General features: G+C 39.2%; 1 protein-coding gene across 3 annotated transcripts; it reads left to right on the forward strand.

Annotated features, from left to right (window-relative positions):
* The first annotated feature begins 2,087 nt into the window (after window positions 1–2,087).
* ifngr1 (interferon gamma receptor 1) lies at window positions 2,088–12,420 on the forward strand. Of its 3 annotated transcripts, none has more exons than XM_026172065.1 (8): window positions 2,366–2,427; window positions 6,813–6,935; window positions 7,076–7,181; window positions 7,391–7,575; window positions 7,666–7,802; window positions 8,692–8,863; window positions 9,928–10,061; window positions 10,177–12,420. In XM_026172065.1, the coding sequence occupies exons 2-8, from the start codon at window positions 6,857–6,859 to the stop codon at window positions 10,543–10,545; spliced, it is 1,182 nt and encodes a 393-aa protein (XP_026027850.1). In that variant the 5' UTR covers window positions 2,366–2,427; window positions 6,813–6,856; the 3' UTR covers window positions 10,546–12,420. The 3 variants fall into 3 exon arrangements, with proteins under 3 accessions (XP_026027852.1, XP_026027850.1, XP_026027851.1); XM_026172066.1 differs by having other exon boundaries at window positions 9,931–10,061; XM_026172067.1 differs by lacking the exon at window positions 6,813–6,935 and having other exon boundaries at window positions 2,088–2,427.
* Window positions 12,421–13,758: the final 1,338 nt, after the last annotated feature.

Raw genomic sequence — 13,758 nt, forward strand, 5'->3', positions numbered from 1 at the left:
AAAATGGCAATAAATCCACACTTTTGCACAGATTTGACCTTTTAAAGGCATGTGGTCCTAAACTTTTGATCAGCTGTAAAATAGCCTGTTTCAGTTTAAGCGTTTTTTTTTCAATAAATTGCATGCTCATAAAAAAATGTGTTGTCTCACTCTTATTTCTTCTTGTTGCATGTTGAAGCTATACTTCAAACCCTGCTAAGACTCAACCATGCAATATAAGATATTTTTTTTGCCATTTTTCAAGTGCTCTTAAGTATTTGATCAGGACTGTACATTTACCGAGAGGACTGCTGGGTAAAGATATCTTGGAACTGGATAACTGGATTTTTCTCATTTCAGACCATTCCATGTAAATGGCTGTGCAGGAAAATCAGGCTGTGTGAGATTAATGATTCAATCCTCTTTCTTCCTTATTCTGATGCTCAGTATGAAATGCAGCAAGCTGTCTTGACCATGTCTACATGCTTAAAAGGCTTTGAGTTGCTGCTGATGCTCACTCCTTGGCGGCCGCTTATCGGGGCCTGGAGCCTGGGGCTCGCTCGGGCCACTTCAGAGGTGGGGTGCCCCCGGCCTCTCGGCCTGGGGCTCGGTCACTCAGGCACGGCTGGCTGCCGGCGGAGCTCACGGGCACGTCACTGCAACTCCCCCTGGCTTCTGCTCCGCGGCTGCTGAGTGAACCCTCATCTGGGACTCTCCTCAGCTCTTTCTGGGACAGTGGCGCGGCTGCCCCTCTGTTGGTCTTCCTTGGTCTCTTGTGTTCTGGGGGCCTCTGGATGTCTGGAGTTTTGATCTCCTCCATACCTGCTTCATGCCCTGGTGGACGGGGCTGTGGCCCCCCCACACCCTCTACCAGATCATTACATGAAGGAACCTTTTAAAAAAACAAGCGCGTCCATGCTCACAGGTGTACACACGGGTGATCACACCCACAAACTACACCCTTTTTGGCTCCTACCTCAAAGCACACTGTGTTCTGTTGATCTTATGTGCTGCACAATAATGTTTAATATTTAGTATTTACTGTCATATTCCCATATATCATTGTGATGTTGTTTATTCTATTACTCTTGTTCTCTTCTGCTTGTTTTCTTTTTTCTTTCTCAGCAGGTGATCCAGGTGATTGATATATGCATTTTTTTTTCTCTGCCCGTTCTGTTGGTTTTTGTCTTTTGCCCTTCTCCCCCGTCCCTCTTCTCAGCTGTTTCTCTTTCCCTCTTTCTTTCTCCCCTTCTTTCCCCCAGTCAAGTCTGTCCCGTATTCAGTAAGTGAAAATAAAATAAACAATAAAAGGTGAATCAAATGGACCATTACGGCAAGGCTGGGATGGTCAATTTGGTAAAGTAAATCCGTTGGGCATCTTTGTTTGCCTTTAGACAACAATTCTGATGCAAAAGAGCCAAACGGGACAGGCAAAAAAAAAAGAAAAAAAAAGACAAACTGTGAGCAGCTCTGAGGGCAAAAAGGGATTTAATTTACCTACTAAAGTGGTCGATGAGTGCATGTCAAGTCAAGTTGCTTTTATTGCTTTTATTGTCTCTTATTGTATATTATATATATATATATATATATATATGTGTGTGTGTGTGTGTGTGTGTGTGTGTGTGTGTGTGTGTGTGTGTGTGTGTGTGTGTGTGTGTGTGTGTGTGTGTGTTTCTCAGTCCGCTTTGTGTTGCTGACATGTAATTGTCTGATTCATATTTTGCATCAACGAGCTGCATATACTTCTGTGGACTTTTTGCCTGTTTATGCACATGCACATTTGCTGTTTTGATTTCAGGAATTCTCTAAAGTTTCAAATAAATCCGCTACATTTCACTTCTATGTCTGAACTTTTTTCTTAACTTTTTTTTTCTCCACAATAGGCATTTTAAAAAAAAATGGTGCCCAAGTCTTAAAACGTTGTTGGTGTTAAAATGTTTTCATTCATTGATCGGAGAGCTGATGTGAAAAGGGTGAGTCTATGTTGTGAAAAATACCTGAGTTATGAAAACTGTTTTTGAGAAAAGCGTGTCAAGTGATCGAGAAAATGTGTGCGCTGTCTAAAGCTTTTGTTTTGAAAATACAAGTGCGTCTTCCGTTGACGTCGCCTAGGTGTTTTCCAGGTAAATTTGGTCGGTTGTACGCGCTTAGACACATGCCGGAGTAGGAGCTGTTAATGATGTGAGTCCGCTGATATCAGCAGATTTGTGGTGAAATATAAAATATTTTTTATAAGCTCGCAGATGAGAAATTACACGTGTTGTTGTGACAAGTCTGTTTCTCGATGAGGGCAAGTTGACGTTTTATTCGTTTTATTCGCCTCCTGGGCTCTGAAGAGGAAGTTTAATTTAAATAGTCGCTATCACAGCCTCGAGGTCGGAGCGATGTCTCTGAGCGATGAGTTGACTGTTCTGTTCCTTCTGATCAGCGGGGTTTCTGCTGTGATTGGTATGTAGACCCTTTTAAGTACTTATCTTAGAATCACTGTTTCTTCAAACCTTGGGTTCAATAAAATTGACAAGTTTATACACCGAAGAGTACATACAAAGTTGATCTGTTTTGCGCTGTTTTAAGGGCAATCATTAATCATACGTTCACTTAATAAAGTTTTATTTATGTCACCATGTAATTTAAAGTTCCTGGCATGTGTCTAACGAGCTGAGCACAAAAGGAGAAAAAACTGGTAAAATGTGGACATTGTTGCACGTGACAAAAATATGGTGATAAAAGTAACAATCAAACTGCTACAAATATGTAAAGACTATGACTTAAAAGTTATCACAACACCCAAACGACGTGAAGGTTAATGAAATTGGCATGCTAAAAGCATAGGTAACGTGTTTATGCAGTGTGCTGTCACTTTTCTAATACATTTGAATAATCAAACACTTTATCCTCTTTGAGGTGAGACATTTGACCAAAAATCTAAAGGAAAATCTTTTATTAAATGAATTCAATTTAATTGAACAAAATGTTACACTGGTCTTTAATGTCACCTGTTGGAGTTTTGGACCTCTCCCCCTTGATTTCTAAGATGTTTGAGGGTTTTCTTACGTGTGTTCTCCTTTCCAAATTTCCCCAACAGTGGGACTTGTGTTGACCAGGCCATTCCATAACCCTGAATGTATTTTTTTGTTGTTGTTGGGAAATTAAAATGGGAATTTTGTGCTGTTCTTGAGAGCACCTCATCTATTTGACAGGTGATCTCTCATTATCCTCAAACACTTTCTGACATGATGTATTCATGGTTAAGGGAATGACTGCAAGCTGTCCTGTTCCTAAAACAGAGCATTTACAGCCCTACCTTTGACTCGTCTGTCCATAGCACATTCTGTCACCACACCTGGTCTTTTCCTGTATGGTTGCTGGAACGCTGTAGTTTTCCTCAGAGTTCTTTTTGAATAGCAAATTTTTCTAGTGAAGGTTGGATTCATGCCCCTTTTTTCTGTGTGTACTATTACTCTAACAGTTACAGAGCTACCTGTAGATGTCTTGCTGACATTTGAAGCTCTTAAAGATTTCCATTTCCTTCAAGCATCTGCTGTTCTGATGAGTTTGCTTGAGCAAGCAATGCTGTTCAGACTGGACGTCTTTTTTTGTCGTTGTTGTTGTTGTTGCCACGCACCCTTTCTCCGGAAGACTGCTCCAGCCATTATCTATAGGCAGTACAGTGTCCGTGAGATGTCGTTATTATTATTTCAAATCACTGTTTCTGGGAACTCATCTCCAGACCTGCTAATTTTGATAGCAGAAGCTAAGTTGATAGCGATTTGTTAATGATTTAAGGAAAAGGTGGGTGTGGGTGTGGGTGTGTTTGGGAATGTTATGTGTTTTTAGACTTTGTGATACTATGAAAATATAAAGTTATAAATGTGATCAAGGTCCAGGCTGCTGCTGAGGTGATGTTCATATAATTGTGGCCATTTTACAATCAGTTTAATTAGTAATCAGGTAGCTCTGTCCCTGCTTGCTTCGAATCTTTTCACAGAAACTTTTAAGAACAGTTTCATTTAGTGGAAAACCTTTTGCTTAAGTTGTCATTTCCCTCTCAGATGCTTTGTCGTTCTATTTATAGGAACACAGCTAACCGGTCCTGTTGTGGCGCGCTGACATTCTTCAATGCTGAACCACATATCAGCTAATTTTGATCAACTGCAACACTAAACTTCCCTTATAAAACAAAGGTCAACTATGGGCACTGTGAGTGTTTGCAAACTGTACTGTGAAAGAGGGTGAGGTCTTGATAAACCTGTCTGATAAAGGACGGTACCAGCTACAGTGCGTATTCCACAGAACTGAACAAGTCAGTTGATGACACTCTGATGTCCTTGTCCTCAAACTTTAATTCATCAAATCAAATACGTGTATGTTTGTTTGTGGTTGGTTTGGTGGCGTTCATTGGAATTTCAAACATTATAACTATTATATGACCAACCCAGGTCCATCAAGAAAAATGTTTTCTCTGAAAGTTGACCTGCACAAACAATCTGACCTCCACCACATCCTACACATTTGAGATGAGGTTGTTTGGCTGTGAACTGCAGTCATTAACTTTCAGTGTGTTCACATCAACATCACTTTATTGTTTTTCTTTTTCAAAGAGGTCTCAAATATCACCTGAAATGACAAACAGCAATGTGGCAAATTCTTTGATTTAACCTTGTGTTGGGCCAAGTCATCATCAATGATGACCGCAAAAAATACCCCCTAACCCTCTGACCCTATGGTATCAGAATATGTTTGTTTGTGTTGTGTTTTTTAGCTTTTAAAAGGTTTAGATGTAAGGTTTACAGCTGCACTTTAGGGCAGTAGTATGAATCAAGCAACAGACAGCAGACAATCTTTAAAACTGATCATTTCTATAGTCGTCCAACTTTCTTAAACACGGGACCGTCTCATGTTTCCACCATCCGTCAGACACATGAACTCTGTGCAGGGTTATTTAATAACATCTAATGGGATCGGAAGTGGCAGGTTAATTCTTGCCCTTTTGGAATGATTCATTCATTTAACTTTAGCTGTAACAACTCATATTCCTAGATGTACAGTAATTTCCCATAATAGCATGACAGAGTTCTACTACTTTTAATAGGAAATAAGACAGCCCCCAACAAGAACTCTAACTATGATCTAACTAACAGTTCAATCCTTGGAGAGAAATAGTAAAGCTCTATTACTTTTGGATTGTTCTTTAGCCTTCTACACAGTTTCACCTCAGACGTCTCTCACAACATTTAAACATTTAGAATAACAATCTCAAGGCCTGGATTCTTGACTTTCTAACTAACAGGAATCTGAGTCCAGATTAATAGAACTCGTTTCAATCAACTGGTTCCCCACAGGGATGTGTGCTATTGCTATTATTTATCCTGTACATAGCTATGTGCCACAGCAGGTATGGCAACAGGATCATGTTAAAAGTATGCAGATGACCCTGTTGTTAGCTGACTCTAGGACAAAGCGATCAGCTGCTGCAGAGTCCGTGATGGCTTTGTGAATGGTGTGATGAGTTGTACGTTCAGGTAAACATATTCATGACAAAAGATGCCGTTAAATTTAGAAAATCTACACAACAGGTCAAGTTAACTGAAGGTCAACTGCACACTTAACTTTGAAGCAAACGCTGCAGCCGTGTGTGTATTTATTCTTTTTTACGGCGCCTGACACCTTTGATTGTTGTCTGTGGCTGTTTTGAAAATGAGCATTTGAAGATGGATGGCTCATCTACTGCAGATGGAGTCAAGGAGCTTGAACCTGAGCTGTTGTCCTGAGAAGCACACTCGCGATATCTTTCAGCAAAGATTATATGATTTTGCAAAACGTTCAAAGACTGATAAGTTGTTAATACCAGCAGTGAACACAATAAGCTCTAAAGATTTAGCAGTTTATACATTTTGGTTGGAACCTGATGTGGAAGTGTTTGATACTGGCTGTAGTTCTCCAGTCGCTAAACACTTTCTGCAGTGTGTGTTTCCTCTGGACTGTAGTGCCGTTTATCTAACTAAATTACTGTTGTGTGAAATTTGTATAAAAACGCATAGAGATGATCTTTTCTTGAATATAATTAGAAAGCCCAAAAAAAAAAAAGTAAAAGTTTCTGTAGTGCCTACTTTCTGTGGTCCACACAGTGTCATTGTTTTGGTTGGTAGTTATGGACAGCATCATGTTCCTGGTGTAATTAACTTTCACTATTTCTGCTTTAAAGTTATCTTTGCTTTCCGAGTTTGGTTTTCATTTTGCATGGATCAGTAAAGGCTTTAATGTAGCTTTTCCGCCCACACCAAACGTTTTTGACAATTACCTTTGGATCCTTGTTTTGCTTAAATGTTGATGTTCACGCCCTTTAAGACTCAAAACAGGTGAGACAGATACTGAGTAACAACGTGAAATGCTGGAGAGAAACCAGAAAAACAACAGCTACATCTGCCACTGTAAGTTTACCTTGAGACAGAGTATGCGTTAACACTCCCTCTCTTGTGAAATCCGACACAGGAGCAGCGGCACGGTAACTGCATAGACTGTTCGTGTCTGTGCAGATCTGATTGGCTCCAATGATAAATGTGTTTATCCAGCACTGACAGCACGTATGAAAGTTGAAATTTTAACAAATGTTTTCTTTGGTGTAAAACTAACAAAAAAACCCAACTACATCCACCCCGCTAACAACATCCACCCCGCTAACAACATCCACCCCGCTAACAACACGCAGCAAGCAGAGGTGTGGATATGATGAAACTTCAGTTCCTGTGTGCAAATTTCCCAGAAGAATTTCCCAAACAAAACAAAACAACATTGTAGGTGGCAGATTTTTTTTTTTTCTTATGTCCCCTCAGCTCTGAGGGTGTAACCAGGCAACCCTATAATAAGGCTCGATTACATGATTCAACCATGTGGGAGGGCCACTGATGCAGTCAGGTGTTTCTATTATTGTGTCCACCCCATTTATAGTAATGATGGTAAGCTGAATATTTCTCTCCTTCATTTCTTCGAATTTCTGAAAAGTTCCCAAAGAAAAATAAAATCTGATTTCTGGTGGAAAATGCTCTGAACGGGATATATGAAATAAATGTCTCTTTCCTCTTTTTCTTATTTGCAGTTTTACCTCCAACAAATGTAAGAGTGAGCTGCCAAAATGTAAAGGTCTCTGTCCGCTGGGATTACAGAACCCAACCACAAATCTTTAGAGGAACCCTTCATCCATGGTAAGAATGAGCTTTTATAATACATTATGTTCAAACTTATTTGGATTTTACTTTGTGTGATACAGGTGCCTAAATGCACTGCTGTGCTTGTTCTGTTGCTTTGTGCGCTCCCGTTTGTCAGCATTAGACTCTGGAAAGACTTTCCTCCACTATATTTAAAGTATTATTCATGGGATTAATCTGTCTTTGTTCTTTTGTTTTTTATTTAGGAATTGTACATTTGAAACCACAGATCACGAGTATGACCTGAGCAACTGTATCTGGAAATCTGGGGATGAGAGATATCTCAAGTTCATGTATGTCAGTGTAGCAGCTGTACAGGGAGGCATCAAGTCTGAAGCTGAGAAGTCAAATACTTTCTCCTTTAACAGTTTCGTCACAGTCGACACAAAATGTAAGCAATGCTGCTAGTAAACATTTGCAGAGCCTGGTTTAAGTGAGAGAGATGGAGATTAAGCTTGGATATCTCTTCTCTTCTTCTTAGGTTCTTTAGAGTTCCCTCCTGTAGAAATAAAACTGAAGGAGAAGATGTCCACAGTAAGTTTCCAGAATCCCCTCAAGTTCTACAAAGAGATGGACACGCGTGAATACCAAATCGACTTTACAGTTAAAAATGAACAGGTAAGGGGTGGCTGGCATATACTGCTGAAAATTGTTGTGTGTTTTTATGTGTTTTGACAAATGAAACCGTGATGATACTTATAAGATGTAGTGATTTCATTTTAAACCTTGCATATTCTTTATGAGGAAGAAAATGAATCAACACATTAATAAACATGAAAGCTGCATGCTGCACGTGTTTATTGGCTATAACAGAATACAGAATTCCCATGTTCAGTCTTTTAGTTCAATCATTTGATAAATGTGCGATAAATGCAGGCTATCTGCTCTCCAAGTGAAGTGTATGTCAGTATAGCAGCTGTACAGGGAGTGAAGTGAAGTGAAGAAGTCACTTGGATGAGTGACGAAACGTTTCCCCCACAAAACGCTACGTCCAGATGAACAGAATCAACTTTTTGGAGATTTACTTTCCTGGATGATTGAGATGCATCAAGACCATGATAAGGCTCAAATGTTTCTCTGGGTCTGTACAGATGTTTCTTTTTCTTATTCCTGACCAAAATGAGTCTTGATAGTGAAGATTTTGATCAAATTCACATCCTTGTGCTCTGGGAAGCAGTTATGAGTCTGTAAGATCATTTTCAGGAAGCTTTTTGGGACGCAAAAAATATTTTCGTGTTTTTTATTGCAGACAAAAGTTTGCTGGTTGTAAACTACATCTGAAAAATTTAGAAGTGACAATATTAACTGCCTCCTGGAAATCAAGAATAAAGATGTTGTATATTATATAGTACTTATTTAATACCTGGAGCCAGATATGAGCATGAGCAGTCCACCTGTTGGTAATAACGCACCAATGCGCTACGTGTCACAACCACCATGATCTGCATTATTTCTGTTAATTAACTTGAATAATCAAGACATTAATAAATTCCTCTGTGACTTTCAGGGAGAATTTACAACGTCATGCACAGATGAAAAAATCTGCCAATGTGATAATGTGTCATTCAAAGAGGGTGTGAAGAAGTGCGTCAATGTGAGTGGAACGTTGTTTGTCGGGGTCGGTGCTCAGCAGGTGGAGTTCAAGGAGACAGAGACATGCACGATCTCACCTCCCCAACGTAAGTGTTTTTATTTTTTGTTTTTTATTGGCGGTGTGGGACAGAGACGAGTGGTTTTAGGATCAACAAAGTTGAGAAACTAAAGGCACAGGCACATCTGTCAACAGGAAGTAGTTCAGTATTTGCACAGGCCTCATGCAAACTCTGGGTGGGAACTCATTCATTCTATTATTGCAATGTGACTAAAGGTCCAGCTATTCATGAATTATTTTTGTACCCTTAGCGATTTGCATCTCATACAATATTCAGATTGTTGGGATACAAACACTGAAACACTGACGTATGTAAACTATATTATTATGGTGATGCCTAACAGTGTTTACTGCAAATGAATTTCACTGTTTACCAAAGTTTTCATGAAGCAGACTTAGAAGGAATATGTCTAAATGTTGGGGAATATTATACTATATTATATATTTAAGGGCATCAGATTTGCATAAAGAGAACAGGTTGGCTGGTTGGGTCACGTTTTAACCGGTCAAACTTTAATGTAACTGCTGAGATCTGGGGCTTGTTTTTTGTTTTTGGTGCTATACTGGTGTGAAAAATGGTCAGAATTTGCTAGCGTGACTACATGTTAAATAGATTTCCAAAGGACAGTAAATTTGTAGATAAAACATTCTTTCAAGTAGTGTCCGAGATATTTGAATGCTCTGCGTCTGTGAAGGTTCTCATGCTCTGCGTTCAGTCATCATAAGGCCATGGTTTCTACATGATTAACTTGATGGGAGGGCATTCAGAAGAGAAACACCTCAAAAATCAACATAGAAGCTTGAAAATATCCGCTGAGTACTAGAGTTAGGGGTGCAGAATGTCCTGGCAGAACACGTCTCTAATTTGTGAGCACATGTCCTGAGCATCTGTTGCATGTGATCGCACAGCAAGCATCTCATTGGGGTGGTAGATCTATAGTAACTGCAGGCTGAAGATGTTTAAAAATGCAGCCCTGTATGAGTTTATGGGTTGGATTTGTAAATTAGAACCAACTGATGTCGTTTTTGTTTAGTTTGGTTTTAGCTTTACTTTGTGCCTGAATTAACCTTTTGTATGTTTTGTTTTTTTAGCAGGTTCCAATGAGGTGATACTCGCAGCTGTGCTGTCAGCCTTGCTTTTATTTGTTCTCATTGTGGTAACAGCTTGCATCTGTAAGCTAAAGGCATGGACATTTAACCCCTCAGATACTCTACCATCATCTCTGGTAAGGTGTCAAATAAAAAACTAAACTAAAATAAGCAGATCATGATGTTGCTTTAGCTGTTTTTTGTTTTTTTTAACCTTGTGCCAAATGCTTTTTCTGTTCCTGTACCTTGCAGAAGGACAGTGCAGGGAATCAGAGCAAGCATCCAACCAACCCAACCAGACCACACATTAGTCGAATCTCTGTCGAAAGCTTAGGCAGCAGTCAGGACGACCCCGAGGAAACTGTTCTTCTCAAGGACACCGGTCAGTCTGCAGACAACAGCAGTGCTGGCTCTGACTACAACCCTAGCAACTCCTGCTACGCAGAGAGACCGCATTTGGACAGCAGCGATTCTGACAGAAGCGGGACGGATGATGACTCTGGAGATGACTCGGTAAAGACGGAGTGTGTTTCAATTGAAGAAAGGTCTGCTTATGACTGCCCACATGTGATGATGGACATGGGTGGTGGAGACATGGTTACAGGTTACACTGGGAAGTAAGTCATGACTCAGAGGACTGAAGCTGTTTTTTTGTTTAAACTCAGGTCATCAAAGGTTACAGTCTAAGCCCACCTTTGGAATGTGAGTTTATAACAATATGAAATCTTCACTATATTTTTGCCTTTTGAACATATTCGGCCAGTGGTTAACACTGCACTGACAGACTTGGCTGTCTCAGGGAAGCAAGCTGGACATCTTTGTCTTCCAGCTGTTTTCTGTCGGGTTACAGAGGCAGCTAGCTGGATCTCTGCTGGTTTCTGCCCCTGCATCAGATACAAGGATAATAGGCAACTTTTATATACCGTCTTTTAATCTCTGCTTAACATATATGTCTATATATAAAGTGATCCGCCACAATATTAAAATCACCTGCCTATTATTGTTTCGGGCTCAGCAGTGCTATGTGACAGTGTTTCCTTTCACTGTGGAGTGGAGCTTCTCTGCATTGTGCTTTTTTCGCTACATGCTGCAGAGAAGTGATCAGTTTGGACGTTTTTCAGTGTAGTGAGGTGACTGACTGATGTAGATTAATCCAAAGGAGGTTGTTGGAATATTAACTACTACTTTGATCTATTGAAAGCAGTTGCAGTGAAAGGTGCAAATATCTACTGATTGTCAGGGGCAGCCATATTAACTAATCTAAACAAATATAATGTATTTGCATCTTTTTGTATTGTGCTCTACAACAATTGCTTCCATTCATTTTCTAAATTTGTGTTGGGGCTTATCAAAGCAGCGTCATAGCGTGGCTGGAGCCTATACCAGCCGACGGTGTGTGTGAGACATTTGGGACAGGGGCGTCCGTCCATCTGTTCTCTTAACTTTATATCTAAGACAATGGAGCCTGTCTGAGACTCACCCTGGGGGAAAGTCTATCACCAGGCCAGTGGCTCAAATAAAACCCAACTATCTATAACAGGGTAAATAAACATGATTGTTTTTCTGTCTTTTTGTTGTATTGACCCTTAAACACTCTTAAAATGCCTTAGAGCCATTGTAAGGGTTTTGCATGAATAGTCAGAGATAAACCAGCAATTTTCCACACCTGACAGCAGATCTGCAGGTGTCACAACTACCTTTCAATGTTGCTGACGGTGCCACACCTATGCAGCCGGCAAAACCTGCTCTGTAGGCCATGGGTTAGTGCCTTTGTTCTGCTTGCCTCAGAAGCACGCAGGTTTGTTGTTTACTTCAGGGTTGATGTTTTGTTTTTTTCTATGATGTGGGAAGTGTAAAATATTGTTGTATTTTTGTACAGCTTATATGATCACATTCTCTTTAAAGGTCGGACACTGGAATGATTTTTTTAAGTTTTTTATGTGCATTGACCAAGAACATGAAAACGTATCAAACATGAGTTTTTCCTCTGACTGAAACATTTAGGCCTGCTCTCAGCACGCGGTCCTTTATTGCATAACAAGAAGGAATGTAAACACATTTTGTCCTGTGGGGATTAGACGGCACGTTAAAATCGGCAGGAACCTGGAAAATTGCTTCTGTCTTGTTTTGATCATTTTTTCAGAACTTTTATGATTTTATCGCCAGCAGTGACGACTGTTTATGGCTGGGTGTGACTTGAAGTGTTCCAATACAAATCAAATGTAAGGGGATGCATTACAGGTGAAAAGAAGGAAAGAATTTTCTAATATAACTATTAATCTTCCATTGTGGATTACTTAAAGTAAGAATATTTGTAATATCTATTTTCTGAAATGTAATGATTTTGCATTATCATACATATTTCTTCCACGACACGATCCTGACCAAATACAGTGCTTTTTTCATTTTGCTCATATTTTAGTGTAAATGCTGTCGTCAACAGTTGCCATGCTTTTTAATAAATTGAGTGAAGTGCTGCTGAAGTGGACATTTGAACTGGCCAGAAAATGTGTTTTTGTATTTTTTAGTTTTTGTGAAGCATTATTTAAGTTTATATAATATCACATTGAAACTTGCCAAGATAACTTCTTCGATTATGATCCAACCAACAAAAGTAAGAAATACTGGTGTTAAAGGCAACGTGTAGATACATCAGTATTAGGCTTTTGGTTGCTGTCATGTTTTATTTTACCTCAAGTCATATATTTGGATAAAAACAACAAGGTTCTTACTTGCTCACTAAGTTACAGGCATAAATTGCAGGGTACAATCAAAGATAGTAGAAAACACATAATCCTGCTAATTAATAGACTAATAAAAAAATTGAACTACTACTCCAAACTGAAGCAAAAATGTCTTGAACAGCAAGCAATCATTTCTTTATATGTTTAAAATTCTTCAGACTCATGTATTTTAGATCATGGTTCATTAAAGCCTTAAAAAGGCAACACTATTCAAACAACTTGGCAAAGAAACCATTTAAAACGTTGTCTAGGCACTAGTAAGATACTTTTTTTGCACCACTCAGGTGATTTCCTAAGAGCCAATAACTTGCCATATTTCTTTTTTTTTTTTTTGTTTTCCTGTCATTTATTCACTATTTTTCCTTTGTACGTGTGCATACATGGTTTTGTTGTGTCCTTTTTTTTTTTTTTTTTTTTTTTTTTTGCCATATTTCAGCATGATGTGTTCTTGGAAAAAAAAAAATACCCGCTCCTTTTGAGAAAACTGAACAAGTTTTTCTCAGTAGCAGGCCTGAAAAGCTTATCTGCAGATCAGCAGATGAACTCATGTAAAAGTGATGTGGTAGTTCAGAGCAGGTTAAACTGGTTTGCAGTTCAGTGGTGACGTTTACAGTAACAGTGCTGCGTGGTGTTCACTATCAGTGTAACAGGGAACATGTAAATTTTAACTGATTATTCAGTCGCCTTTATGTATAAAGACAGCATGATACATGATCTGCTCTAATCCTGTTGAAGTCAATTAAATCTGGATGTCAGAGCAGCACAGCTCAGCTGATCACAGCCTGCACTGGCCCTGTAGAAATAGAATCAATAGAAATTACTGCAACTTAAATTAAGTGATTGTTTTCTTCCCCATACCCACTTTAACTCCTGACTTTAGTCATTTTTCTGTTTAAGTATGAAGGCAGAGACACACATCTACAAAGAGCCTTTTTTTAATTTCCTGTTTTTCTCTGCTTGTGCTTCACAAAACTTTACTTCAGGCTCAATCTCACATTCCACCAGTAAAGATGTGAAATCAACGTAGCGTGGAGAGAAGCGCGTTTCCTTTATTGTTGCAGGTTAGGTGTTTAAAGTGACCCTCTAAATT

Source organism: Astatotilapia calliptera, chromosome 6 (assembly GCF_900246225.1).
Source record: "Astatotilapia calliptera chromosome 6, fAstCal1.2, whole genome shotgun sequence".
Lineage (NCBI taxonomy): Eukaryota > Metazoa > Chordata > Actinopteri > Cichliformes > Cichlidae > Astatotilapia > Astatotilapia calliptera.

Excerpts from the sequence above, each read along its gene's own strand:
- ifngr1 (XM_026172065.1), top strand. The coding sequence starts at position 6,857 with ATGATTCAACCATGTGGGAGGGCCACTGATGCAGTCAGGTGTTTCTAT. Across the intron at positions 7,182-7,390 it reads AGAGGAACCCTTCATCCATG|GAATTGTACATTTGAAACCA; the intron begins GTAAGAATGAGC and ends TTTTTTATTTAG. Across the intron at positions 8,864-9,927 it reads CACGATCTCACCTCCCCAAC|CAGGTTCCAATGAGGTGATA; the intron begins GTAAGTGTTTTT and ends TTGTTTTTTTAG.